Source organism: Canis lupus, chromosome 11 (genome assembly GCF_048164855.1).
Source record: "Canis lupus baileyi chromosome 11, mCanLup2.hap1, whole genome shotgun sequence".
In the NCBI taxonomy this organism is placed as follows: domain Eukaryota; kingdom Metazoa; phylum Chordata; class Mammalia; order Carnivora; family Canidae; genus Canis; species Canis lupus.
In genome coordinates, this window is record NC_132848.1 from 65504486 (window position 1) to 65519504 (window position 15019).

Consider the following 15019-nt stretch of genomic DNA (forward strand, 5'->3'; position numbering starts at 1 on the left):
CGCCACCCCAAAAAGAAATCCATTACTTATTAGTGGTTAGTTTCAATTCCTCCCTTCCCCCATCTCCTGAAAATCATTGATCTGCTTTTTGTATGGATTTGACTATTCTGGACACTTCATATAAATAGAATCATATCCTGTTTATTCTTGAAGAGTAGGAAACTCAGTTTTAGTTAGAAATGTCTGACCCATAGGGAGGATCATTCAAAGCCCTTAGAAGTAGAAGCTGTTTGTTTTATTCTGATTTAGTACGTAGCAAGTGGTAGTGCCTAGCACACTGTTTTCTCACAGATTATAAATGTGCAGAGATACTGATTCCTGTGGTCCTTCTGGCAGTGAGGCGTGGTCCAGGGTAGCTGGAATCCCCTGGTGCCCCTATTTTCCAACAGCTTCGTATGTTTTTACTCTACAAATTTCATTTTTATTACATGTCATAGTGTAAAACAGATTGAGAAACCTAGCTCTAATTGTTTTAAGAAAACATATCTTGATTATGTTTCTAGTAATAGGAGTTTTATGATCCACCTTTGGAAGGCAGCTGGTTAATCATGATATTCTTTTCTACTTGCATTTACCTTCTTTTGACAGGAATATTAATATTCAAGTGGTTAGAGGGAAACCTAAGTAGTTTGAAATGGGCAGAGATAGAAAGAAAAAGGACAATATCCAGTTACTTTTGTATACATAGTAGATATGTTTTATCCAAGTTGCATGCAACTGAGTATTGTAAATTAAGTTAAATAAAGTGTACGAATCATACCTGTTTTAAGGGGTTCTGCCATTTTTTTCTTTGAAGCAAAAATTCTTTTGTAATATAAATACCCTCTAACACTTCTTAGATTTTTTTAAAACTAGCCATATTTATATAACAAATTAATAATAATGATTATTATGGCAGCTACCATCTTACAAACTACTATGGAAGATTGTTCTACAGAGATCTAACCAAGAACAACTTTTTAGAATATCACTTAAATCATATAACTGAATTAGTTCAGTTAGATTGAAATGGGTCTGTTCAGTCCTGGAACATTGAACATCAGTTGGCAAGCAGTAAGTTTGGGGGTAAAAAGATTTTTCCCCTTTTTAAGTTTTGGAGTTTAAAAAAAATGCTGTTTTCATCTTATTTCTGTACATTTATGTCCCTTCAGACTACTTTTAGAATTTGAAAAACAGCTGTATGAGACTGTAAATAAAATTAGCCCAAGAAACAAGATTGTTATAAGGATTAAATGGATTAATACATATGAAACATTTAAAAGAGTGCCTAGCCACAGCATAAATATTTTATTAATGTTAGTTAATAATGTTATTGGTAAGCCTTCCATTCTAGGCTAGATGTGATAACTTTCATATCTCTTTTCAGAGAGAATGTTCAGCTTTTTCTGAACACGTGATTTTTTTTAACGTTGTTCCTTGCTTTGATATTCCCACGTTCTTTAGATTGTAAACATGGGATGTAAATACTTCAAGCAAATCTTGCTCACTCACTAGGCAAGAATATTTTGATCTGAAAAGCAAATTTTCAAGTATGTATCTATTTCCTGTTCTTATTCTCTTGAATGCATAGACATAAGAGAAAGAACAAGAAACAGGTTTATTTAGAAATGCCAGCCCCATTCAGTTAAAAGCAACTATTCTGAGCAGAGTTGAGAGAAATTCTGTGGCTGTCCCCTAGCTCAATGAAAGGAATCCCAAGACACTAATCATGTCACGAGTACAGCATCAGAATGACATCACAAGTAGGATATATTGTCGTCTCTGATCCTTATCTACTTGGTACCCAGTCTCATGTGATATGACTGTCTACATATAAATTCTTAGGCAAAGGTGCACATAATTGGCATTAGTTCTAAGTGAGTCTGATACTGTTGTAGTTAAAAGAGCATTCATAATTAAAACAGAGGGCTATCATCAGTACAGGCCTCAGATGAGTAGATGGAGTTCCCTTGGTATAATCACTATATTTGAGTCAGGGGGTTCTTAGCCTTGTGGACTCAGAAAGTTTATTCTTTATACATAGGGTTCTAGAGAATCAATTGGTGTTAGAGGAAAAAAAAATGCAACAAACTAGTCAAGAAGAACCAAGATAACAGTTTATAGGAAAGAATAATCATCATACATGCCAGATACTTTTGTTTATGGATGACTAATGAGAATAAGAACTCATCTACTCATAAAAAGAGTTAACAAGGAGGGTAGAAATAGAGAAGTCTTCCCAGAGAAGTTATAAGCACATAGGCCCACCCTCATATGGATTTGACCTTATATTGTTAGGGTGACTTGGGATCCTCCGGTCAAGAAAATAACACATAAAATGGCTCCTGAAGCACTTGGCAAATACAAATATAAAATACTGAAAAAAGTCACTCCCAGCTCAGACTATGCAGGATTTCCTTAGATTAAGCCCTGAACTTGAAATCTAGAATTACAAATCATACAAGGAAACAGTTTACTAAGAGAAAGAATCAGGAGACAAAAGAAACACTAGATTATACATGCAAGAAATTTAAGTAATAGATTTATCAGATAGAGACTATAAAGTAAATATGTTTAAGTGATTAATGACTCAAATCTCTATACCTGAGGTATTTTACACATAGCCACATGAAGAAAAATGCTTATCAGAATGAAAAATTCATGGAGAATTGAACATTAAATTAGACACAAATGGAGAGAGAAAAAGTTAACTGGATCATAGGTATGAGAGAATTATCCAGAATATCACACAGAAAGAATGAAAATTTGTTAAAATATGAGGGAGAAAGATAATTCAACATACATCTAATAAGATTTTCTAAAGATGAGATCAGAGAAAATAGAGAAGAGGCTATCAAAGAGATAATGGTTGATAATTTTTCAGAACTAATGAATCGTACATCTTCAGACTCACGAAATGTAAGGAGCCTGAAAAACAGGATAAATTAAAAGATATCCACACCTAGACATATCCTAGTAAAATTGCTCAAAACCAGAAGAAAAGAGAAGATCTTAACAGCACCCAAAGATAAAAGATGGCTTATAAAAGAGCAATAATAGGCTGACAGTGGTGGGCTAATATATTACATCAGAGTGCTGAGATGAGTTAACTGACAACTGGAATTCTTTCTACCTAGCTAAATTGTCATTTAAGTGTAACATAAAGACATTTGCAATGCCTGGGAGAATTTACTATTAACAGAACCTTGCTGAATGAACTTCTAAATGCATTTTACCCTAATGAGAAAAGATGAAGTGCAAGAAAAAAAGTTTGATGTGGGGAGTATAAAAAAGCAAATCAATATTTCTACATCTTATTTCCTTTTCCTTGGATTTGGAGAGTATATAGGACTTAATATATTACTATAAACATTTTTTTAAGGATCTATATACAATAGAACTAAGTGTGACCTTATATGAAAAAAATTTAAAAATACTTTTTAATGGGGAAAAATTTTATTGTTAATCACTAACAAAACAATAGATTAATAGTGACTGTTTCCAATTATTGGTTATCACTGATTTGGGTTTCTCCTTATCATTTTCAGTATTTTTTAGTTTTATAAATGGACTTTTTTTTTTAGTTAGGAATAAACTATTTTTAGAGTAACATTTAACAATAATTCTTCTTTCATTTAGATCTAATCCTTTTTATGAACCTAAACCAACTCTTCCTCCAAATAATTTGGTAAATCCAATTCAAGAACTGGAAACTGAAAGGAGAGTGAAAAGGAAAGCTCCAGCCCCACCAGCCATCTCACCAAAGACAGGAGTAAATGAAAACACGATTATTTCTGCAGGAAGAGATCTGTCCACTTCTCCTAAGGTAGGAATTTATTCTTAGTAAAAACACGTATTATATTTGATCTTGTTCTTCCATGAAATTTAATTCAAATTAAGAAAAGTCATTGTTTGCTATTTTTGATTATTTAAAGGTAAAATCCAAGTAAATCCATTATACTGCAACACTGTGTATCTGTTTGGGAGCCTGTGAACTTACAGAACAGTATGATTAGATAGTTTGAGTTAAGATTTAAAAAAATTTTTTTTTAAATTTATTTATGATAGTCACAGAGAGAGAGAGAGAGAGAGAGAGGCAGAGACACAGGCAGAGGGAGAAGCAGGCCCCATGCACCGGGAGCCCGACGTGGGATTCGATCCCGGGTCTCCAGGATCGCGCCCTGAGCCAAAGGCAGGCGCCAAACCGCTGCGCCACCCAGGGATCCCCCGAGTTATTTTTTAAATGCTCTTTTGAAATAGAGGAAGAAAGACATTATAATTGTAGGGATGGTACTTTAGAGAAAGAATACTCTAAAGTGGCTAGGTGTAAGGAATAGCTTACACTGATACAGAGGAAGGAGTAGAAATCATTCTTTGAGAAACATACTAGAAAGATTAAGGCACAGAGCAGAGAAATACTTCATTGAACAATTTCAATATTGTCATTTTGGTTTATGTCAGGTTAAAATTTTGGCCTTATTGTCATTATTTTTAGAAGTCTTAATGCATAATAATTACATGGAAAAGTAAGACACATTGTTGGAACAAGTCTAAAGCTTTTAAATGATTTGATTGTAAATAGTATGACATCTTGTGTGTTTAAGGTAGAAATGTTGGATTTAGCAAGTTTTTTTAGGTAAGTGACTTTTGCCCATCAACTCAGGGGTGTTTTGTTATTATTATCATATTTTTTTATTCTTACAGGTGGTCAAGGGAAAAATATTTAGGTGCACTTCAACTTAGTGGGATAAAATAAAGGTCATAGGTCCCCTACCCAGTAGAAACAGGATTGAACTGGCATTTTCATTATTCCAAGTTCCAAGTTGGAACTCTAACTACATTCTCCATAGAAACATTGCTATACCTTCCTGATGATTAAGTTCTGTTATGATGATGTGTAACATAGCTTTTTGTTATATTGTTTTTAGGATAGTGTTCCATTGCAGGTACATTGTATAATAATGTTAATAGGAAATAATAATGTTATAAGAAAATGCTCAGACACAGACAGTAAGAACACAATTAGTAATATTCACGGTGACAGATTCTTCTGATCTGGAAGTTAGTTCAGATAACTCAGTTATGTGAAATATAACTGAAAAATTAATTTTAAAAAAGATTGCTGATTTAAAAAAACAGATTGCTGATTTATTATTAAATAAAAATGTTTAACAGTGTATAATGCCTTTTCTATGTATAAATTTTTATTTAAAAAGCTTTATATATTCATATACGCATAGACATATACACTCATATACATTGTGGAAGGAATTATAAGAAGTTAATAGTGGTTACCTTTGAGGAGAAGAGTTTGGTATGATAGAGGGTATGCACAAGACTGAGGAAGGCATTTCTTTTCCTTTTTTACATTTCTATTTTATTTGAATTTTTTAACCTTACATGTGTTTTACTTCCATTTTTGTTTGCTATACTAATTGAAATTACTGAGTAATTAGATCATGGATCTTTATGCTGTTGCTGCCTTCTATACAAGGTACAAGATGACATTTTCTAAAAATGTTTATCCTTCAGAAGAGAGGAACTCACTCTTAGGTTTGGCAAGTGGTATTAAACTATTTGATGGAGCAGCCTGGGTGGCTCAGCAGTTTAGCACCACCTTCAGCCCAGGATATGATCCTGGAGACCCAGGATCAAGTCCCACGTCAGGCTCCCTGCATGGAGCCTGCTTCTCCCTCTGCCTGTGTCTCTGCCTCTCTCTCTCTCTCTCTCTCTCTCTCTCTCTCTCTCTCACTTTGTGTGTCTCTCATGAATAAATAAATAAAATAAAAAAACCACAACTATTTGATGGTGGTCGGGGGTTTCATCAGGTACCTCAGTATTCTGCTCTAAAGACCAGGCCTAAGAGGCTTAGCATCAGGACACTGGCTCCCTGCCTGATTCCACTTCCACAGAAGAAATCCATATTCATTCATTCTGTATGTTGCGATTCATGTAAGATTTCATTGAAAAAAAATGGGCCATTGCCAAACCAAAAAAAAATTGGAAACTACTAACAACACAGTTATGTATGAGATAAGGAAGATTAGAATCAGTAGTATACTGACAATAATAAAAATGATAAATGGCAGCTGAGAAAGCATAGTAGTATGGGGCTTATTCATCATAGGAATAGAAATATGCATGTTTGTGTGTGTATATATATATATATATATATATATATATATATATATTTATATGTATCTACTAGTAGTTCCTAAATACTTTACAGTTTTAAAGCTGAATAAAATACTTGACCATTTCAGCAACCTTGAGTCAATATGAAAAAGTCTTGTGTATCGTATACAATATTCTGTTTAGGGAAGAAGGAAAGTGTGTTTTACATCAAAATATTTACATCAAACTCTTCAAGTTATTGAAGAGCTTTAATGCTTTTAAGGTATGCTTCTGGCCAATTACTTTCCTTATTTGTAAATTGAAAGGAGATAACAGTACAAATAAAGCTTTTGCAGAGCCACCTTAGTGGCTCATTCGGTTAAGGATCCTCTGTCTTCAGCTCAGGTCATGACCCCAGGTTCCTAGAATGGAGCCCCACATCCAGCTCCTTGCTCAGTGGGGAACCTGCTTCTCCCTTTCCCTCTGCCTGCTGTTCCCCCTGCTTGTGCTCTCTCTGTGTCAGATAAATGAATAAAATCTTAAAAAAAAAAAATGCTTTTGGGAACCAGATTCACAGTTTAGTCAAACAATAAAAGGATACTACACCACAATTGTTCGGTGAAACAAAATGCCAGACTGTACTCAGTGATAACTGACTGCAGAGGCTGAAGAGCATTCAGTGTCATAAAATGACAGGTGCTCAGCCAGATGATTAATTTCCCCACCTGTCACCTGAGACTACTTATTTTTCAGAAAATTTATGAAAAAGATCTAAGATCAAAATTTAAACAAAGTGATAATAAGCATGTACTTATATTGCAAATAAAATTAAAACTACCCCAAAGGCAGCTAAGGATCCTTCAGTGTTGTAAATCTATGTAAACTCCACACTTCAGACTACTGATTTCTGTATTTATTAAGTGATAAAATCATAATAATTTTAAAGACAACTTAGGAAAAAAAAAGGTCAATGTATAGAGAAGTAACCTGACATTAAATATATACAACTATCCAATAAAATAAAATGGTAAGTTAGGTTCAATGGTGGCTGACCATCATTTACTAACTGTACTATAAGTTAATAACTATATAACTCTGAATTCCTAGGTAAAATTCATGCAGCATAGTATAAAATGCAATTAACATTATGAGAGCAAGTTTAAGAACATAACATTGTTGCTAGATATATGTGGTGAAGTATATTATTGGACACTATGTATACAATTCCATAAAAAATCAGAATATATGAATAGCCAATTATCAATGACAAGAAAGAATTAAGATAAATTAAACTTATAGTTTTGTGATAACATAGAGAAGAGCCCTACTGCACAGTTGGTGATGAAATGAGCCTGGTCAAGTGGAGAAGGGTTCCCTCTACGATCCTGATTGGTGAAGCTCCAGTGGTTGAGAGTAGATACTACTATCCACTTGTTCCACCTTTACAAATGAAAATCCATATCTCAAGGTCCAGCTAAATAACTCAGACCTCCACTTAAATTGATACCTCTCTCTAGAAAGTTCTGGTAAAGTCCTAAGATTTATAGTTGTATGTTTTTGAGCTTGAGTAGAGATTTCAGTAACTGTGGGAAGAAGCCCAGAGTAAACCAAAGTCAAAATTACACACAGCAGTTCCCTTCATTGGTCCTAGCAGCAAATTCAGACCACAAGACTAGTACTTTTTTCAGCTTTTACACATAAAGACATCCTAGAAAGTTCTTTACCTCCATTTCTACTATGCAAACCTGCAGAATGGTGCCTACAGACCATTCATGCTAAAAAACAATGAGCCCACAATTGAACTGTTAATATCCTCATATATACATTGAAAACTGTCAAACTTCCAATATCCTCATATGTACATTGAAATAATAAAAAGCACAAGGATCAGAATTTAATTGAATGCAATGATAAATACAGTTATTTTGTAAAATAAAATGCCAAACTGCATTCAGTGACAATGGGGTGTGGGAAGTGGGTGAGTTACCTATAAAATTTTTACTTACTTGAATACCTTATTACCAGAATAAATTGTTCCTCAATAATACTTACTAAATGGGACACTCCTGTATGTATCACCTGTTCTGTTAGTTACTCTGGTTAGTACTCTTGGTTGTAACTAATAGAAACAAGCTATTTGGTTGAATTTTTCTTTTTACTTAAGCAAAAGGATAACTTGTTATAAAGATCCAAGGAGATTTTACAGAACCCTAGGCAGAGAATACAACTGGGCCTTAGAATCAGCCACAGTTTTATCTTCTCTCTGTGAAATGTCTTCAATCTACCTTTATTTCTTTAATAGTAATTTAGTCTGGCCTGTTTTCTTCCTGCAAAATAGTTTATGTTCTGTCTTCCCCCATGCAAACCTACCCTTCTTTCAGTGTAGCTGATTTTAGCTAAAGGTTTAAGAACAAATTATACCGAATCAATTTAATATGTCTGTGGAGCCTCCCAGAATCATTATTTTTAAAGATATCATTAATCCAGTGAGTCTCTGGTTAATGGAATTTCAGTTGGAATTAGAATTATCTGTGGGCAATAGAAAGCCTCAAATACCAGTTTTGTTTTGTTTTATTTTATGATTTTATTTTTAAGCAATCTCTACACCCAACATGGGGCTTGAACTCATAGCCCTGAGATCAAGAGTCACAAGGTCGACTGACTGAATTAACTGGGTGCCCCTCAAATCCAGTTTAAATAAAAGAAAAATTTATTTCTGTCTTTGAAAATGTTGACAGTCCATTGCCAGTACAGTAACCTCACAAAGGCATCAGGGACCGAATCTCCTGTTTTGCTAACCCACCATCCTTGGCATAAACATCCAAGATGGCTATTTGAACCACAGCCAATATGCCCATTCCAGTAAACAAGAAAAGGACAAAAAACAGTCACACCTACCTCTAGCAAGGGATTTTAGAAAATAAATCTTTATTCTGGGCAGTTGTATTACTGCAAAAAATCAAAGATTCTAGAACTAAGAAGGAAAAGTAAAATGAATATTAGGGAACAATTAGCAGGCTGGGCCATAGATGTCTATTAAAATGTGAGTTTTATAATGAAGATGCAAATGAGCCCAAATCTTGGTATCTCTTCTCGGAGAATATCTGAATAATAAACAGTCATTTTTAAATGACATTTGCAAGCCAATCATGGGCTTCAGAGGAAAATCATCCAAATGTTTTGCAAGTCAGCACAAAGTGTAGGAACAGTAATACAATAGAGTACAAAAACAAAAACAGAGATCCCTGGGTGGCACAGTGGTTTGGCGCCTACCTTTGGCCCAGGGCAGGATCCTGGAGACCCAGGATCAAGCCCCGCGTCGGGCTTCCTGTGTGGAGCCTGCTTCTCTCTCTGCCTGTGTCTCTGCCTCTCTCTCTGTGTGCCTCTCTCTCTGTGTGTCTCTCATGAATAAAATAAAATATTTTAAAAAAAAAAAACAAAAACAAAACCCACAAATGAACAAGAAACCCAGGCTAGCAAAAATTAAATAGTATTACTTCCTTCAAAATCAGCTCACTACATTTATATAAAGATCTGAAAAGATACAATAATTTCCAGAGCATAAAATTACTGGTGAGGATACTGAGAAACGTTTCCCTTTTTTTGGCACCTGCAATGTCAATACTAAAATATATGTGGACATATGTACTGCAGGGCCTGTACCAGAGTGAGGCAAAAGAGGCTTGTAGGACACAAAATTTAAGTTGACACTTGTCAATCCTATTGGGGTAAGGGCAGATTTTACGTCTGTACCACCCTAAGAGTGAATACCCCCTTGAATCTTGTGCTCTAAGACATTCCCTTGCCTTACTCTGTTTCTAGCCATAGCACACAGATGAGGCAAATTGGACAAATGGCAGTAGCTATAACCTACTTAAAGCCCTTTCCAAACTGGAAAATGAGCAACCATACAATCAGGAACATCTCTAAGAATTGATTAGAGATGATTTTGATTTTTCTAACTATATTTAATAGGAAAGATAAAAATGCTAAGTTCTGCTTATTTATTTATTTTTTAAAGATTTTATATATTTATTCATGAGAGATACAGAGAGAGAGGCAGAGACATGGGCAGAGGGAGAAACAGCCTGCCAGGAGCTCAACGTAGGACTCGATCCTGGGTCTCCAGGATCACACCCAGGCCTGAAGGTGGCGCTAAACTGCAGAGCCACCCAGGCTGCCTTCTAAGTGCTTTTTATAAACAAAGGAACAGAAGCGCCTGAGTGGCTCAGTTGGCTAAGTGTCTGGCTCTTAATTTCAGCTCAGGTCATGATCTTGGGGGTCCTGGTAGCGAGCCCACCTCAGGCTCCACACTTGGACAGGGAGTCTGCTTGAAGATTCGTTCTCCTTATCCCTCTCCTGCTATTTTTCTCTTTCAAGTAAGTAAGTAAGTAAATAAATAAATAAATCTTTAAAAAACCCCAAATAGCAAATGACCTAACCATGATTAGAATGCTTGACTTTTGAAACAAATTTTGTATAATAATTAAATGTGATTTTGAGAGGTTATTCTTTTATATCAGTATATTCTGGAGTAATTGAATTAAAGTGCCTTTCACAGTTTTCCAACTGAGGATTGAATTGCCATTTTTTCCTTATGGAAATAAAAGTGTCCCTAAATACGAAAAGAATCTGAATAAGGTAAATAAATTATTTGTGTACTTTGATGATACAGAATGATTTACAAATTTGGCTGATTTGCTAAACGCTTTAAAGTATAAGCAGTTGGCAACAAATGGTAAACTCAGTGTTATTAGTGTATATTGGCAGGATCACTTTAGGGTCTATTATTGAAAAATGTGAAAGAAACACCAATTGCTTACCCTTACTGCATGAAGAAGAGGAACATACCTGTAGTGTTGGAACAGATTCATACAAACGATGACAGAGCCCTTCTCAACTGGGGTACTAGATAGGCTTTACTCTATAATAGTAAGAAACAGACAAAAACAAAAAATGAAAAGAACCATAACATAGTACACAGCAGGGCTAGGACTAGGCAAGAGAGGCAACTAGGGTGCAAAATTTAGAAGCCACTAAGTCTTAAGTTTGTGTAAGTGCAAACTTGGCACTTGTTTAAACTCAAGAGTTAGAGTCTCCTTAAATTTTGACAATAGGTGCCTTGGTTTTAAGGAGATACTCATTCTCAATGTTTTGCATGAACCTGAAAATGAGTGCCTCCTTAACTTTTATGCAAAAATTGGTCAAAAAAGGGGGAACAGTCTTAATCATCAGAACAAATGACCTTCTATAAAACAAACACCACAAAAGCAAGTTTTTAAAAAACTTCTACTGAGTATTTTTAGTGTGATTCAACTGGATATTCCATTAATAAATGAAATGAGCCAAGTAGTCACCAAAAATAATGATCTGAGGCAAAATATTAATCATGAGTGAATCTAGATAAAGAATATGTGGATTTTTTAAAAAGATTTTATTTATTTGAGAGAATGAGAGAGGGAGCACAAGACAGGGGAGGGTCAGAGGGAGAAGCAGACTCCTGCCTGAGTGGGGAGCCTCATGAGACTGGGGCTCGATCCTGGGACTCCAGGATGATGACCTGAGCTGAAAGCAGACACTTAACCCACTGAGCCACCCAGGTGTCCAGAATATATGGGTTTTTATTGTACTACATTTGCAACTTTGAAATTTTTACCCCAAGATGGTGAAAATAATCATTTGAAAATAGCAAAGAGCTCTTGGATATGAAAAGACAGAATTTAGGAAATTTTAGATTGTATATAGTTGATAGTATATTGTAGAACATCAAATTAATGAATAAGAAGACATACTTGAAAAATTCGCTGTAGAATTCTAAGTGAAGAGATTAAAATTATGGGAGAGAAGGTAAAAATAAAGTCTAGAGTTAGGAAATTCATTACATTTATTACAGGAGATGTAGAGTTGAGAACGGATGAGGAAAATAATTTATCAATGAGAATTTATGTGAGCTAGTGAAAAACTTGAGTCCTTAGATTAAAAGAACTCACAACTACCAGGCAAGATGAATGGAATGAGACCCAAACTAGACATATCCTGATAGTACTTTTGAATTTCAAAGGCATCTTACCTACAAAGCAAAGATTTTTACCATTAGACTCTTTTGTAACATTAATTGCTAGAGACAGTGGAGCATGTTTACGTAATTAAAAAGGAATAAATATTTGCAGAGATGGAAACATATCAGGTATATAAAAATTTATGGATTTGTAATAATAATATCCAAATAGTTGATGTAAGTTGCTAGGTCACCAACTCATCATTGTATACATTGATAAATAATGAAATATAGTCAATTATTTATTATGACTTTCCTTTGTGAACTGTATTTCAAGGTAATAGTTGATGAGGGAATGTTCTTCCTCTGTAGAAGAATTCTAGTGATGAAATGCAGAAGGAACGATATCATTGGAAAATTCACCATTTCATAATCCCTAAGGAAATGAAATAATGGTTGTAGCAATAATGAGCATGGCTGCTAAAACCCTTGAGGAAAGGTTTTATGATGAATGAATGGATCAGGCTGACAGTATTCAACTATAGTGATTGATCTTAATATCCTTAGGAGTATGACAGTCATTTTGTGTCTCCTGATATATTGCAATAGCAAATATATAAAACCACCTTTAAACTGTTCTTGTCAAAGAATTAAACTGAGATCTAATCAAGACACTGTTTGTACTAAAGATCAAGAAATATGGGGTGGAGGTGTGTATGTAAAGGTATTTGTGAAATGACACCATGAAGATGCAATCAGCCAAAACAGAGAATGTGGGAAATTTTCCAGGACAGATGACCCAATTCATCTAACAAATGAATAGCTTGGCCAAAGTGGATAAGAGGAGAAATTATAGATCTTAAATTTACTTCTTTTTTAGAGATACATACTGGGTTATTTACTGTTGAAATAATAGAATTCTGGGATTTACTTTAAAATACTCTAGAAGAAAAATGTGTGTGTAGGGAGTTGGTATTTGGAGGGAATAACAAAACCAAATTGGAAAAAATGTTGATAACTTTTGAAGCTGAGTAGTGGTTACATGAGGGTTCATTGTAATATTTGTTCTACCTTTAAAATTTTCTATTATAAAAAATAAAGACCTAGAGGATTGAGAAAGATGTAGTATAATTCCAATTAGACTCTGAGAAGCAAAAGAGAGTAGAGCAGAGACTATATTGGAAGAGATATAATGGCTGAGGACTTTTTAAAACTGATGAAAGATGCAATCTGCTGATTAAAAAGCCTAGCAAGAATCCAAAAGACCTTGTAGTGAAACTTTAGAGAGTGATTGACTGATTGATAGGTAGATATAGATAGGTAAGTAGAGAAATAGATGAGATCTTTAAAAAAGCCCAAGGGTGAGAAGAATCCAAAATACCTTCAAAGGAACACTGCTAATTTCTCAACAGCAATAATGGAAGCCAGAGATAGTTCAATGATATCTTTCACATGATTAAAGAAAATAACTACCAGCCTAGAATTTTATGTCCAGTGAAAATATTTCAAGAATGAGGACAAAAATAAAGACCTTTAAAAAGAAATTCTAAGACTGGGTGGCTCAGTCGGTTAAACAGCTGCTTTTGGCTCTGTCATGATCTCAAGTTCCTGGGATTGGGCCCTGTATCAGACTCCCTGCTAAGGGAGTCTGCTTTTCCCTCTCCCCCTGCTTGTGCTTTCTCCTTCATGCACTCTCTCAAATAAATAAACAAAATCTTTTTTTTTTTTTTAAAAAGTTTAAAACATGTAATTTAGGAAGAAGGAAAATATTCATTAGAAGGTCAGAAATTCAAAAAATAGATTACACAATATCAAATAGGTGGATATATTTAAGCATAAATCAACAATATAAGAATAATATCTCATGATGGGCTGAAATAAAAGGTAGAATTAAAATATATGAAAATAATAATATATAAGTTGGGAGTGAGAATGAGTACACTAAGGTATTCCTAAGTTCCTTATATTATTGAGAAGAAGGATAAAAAATATTGATTGATTGCTCTTTAGACATTGATTAGTTAAGGAAGCATTTTGGAATTTTTAGGGTAACTACTAAAAGGATAGAAACATGTTTAACTTCCGATCTAGAAGAGTGAATGGAGGAAAGATTTTTAGAAATAATATTTCAGTAAAAGGAGAGAAAAAAAAGTGGTTGGAACAAGTAGAAAAGTTATAATAGACTGAAACTCTAGTAATTCTAAATGGGCTAAATGCTGCAGTTAAAAACAAAGATTATTAATCTGGATTTAAACAAAATCCAAGTATACATATCTAAAAATAGGTATCTAAGAGATTGAAATTCAAACACTGAAAAAAGATTTGACATGAAAACGTTAACAAAATAAAACCAGTTTGCCATATTAATATTGACTATAATAGGTTTTAAGGCTGAATGCATTACTAGATATAAAAGCTGATCATTTCATCATGATAAAAGGTTCATGAGGAGGATAAACTTTTGAATTTGCATCCACCTAATAACATATTCTCAAAATATATAAAAGTAGCTTTGAAAGAACCGCAAAAAGAAGTAGATAATCCATGTCATAGTGACCAATTATAGCACCTATCATAGTGAACAATTATAGCACCCCTCTATGGGATAAGCAGACTAAAAAATCAGTAAGATTTAAAGACTCAGTTAACAATTTTGACCTCAAAAAATACACTATGCAACTAAATTCATTTCTTTAAGCTCTAAAGTAGGTTTCCAGTAAATTTCAGAGGGTTGAAATTATGTTTTCTGCCATAGTGCAGTTACTCTAAAATCAGTAACAAAACAATAACTTGAAAAACCCATGTATTTGAAAATTACCACATGCACTTTCAAGTAACATATAGGTCAAAGAAGAAATTATAAACAGAAAGCAAACTATAAATCAAATGAAATATTTTAGTTTTACTACTTGACATGTTGATGAGGAG

The 15019-nt window shown here is 34.1% G+C and overlaps 1 protein-coding gene across 21 annotated transcripts in view; it reads left to right on the top strand.

Moving 5' to 3' along the window:
* EHBP1 (EH domain binding protein 1) overlaps nt 1–15019 on the top strand; it is a 345688-nt gene that overhangs the window by 176263 nt on the left and 154406 nt on the right. For all 21 annotated transcript variants that reach the window (XM_072768534.1, XM_072768544.1, XM_072768539.1 and 18 more), the window contains one exon: nt 3619–3805. In XM_072768534.1, the coding sequence (XP_072624635.1) occupies nt 3619–3805 (187 nt within the window). The remainder of the gene's footprint in view (nt 1–3618; nt 3806–15019) is intronic.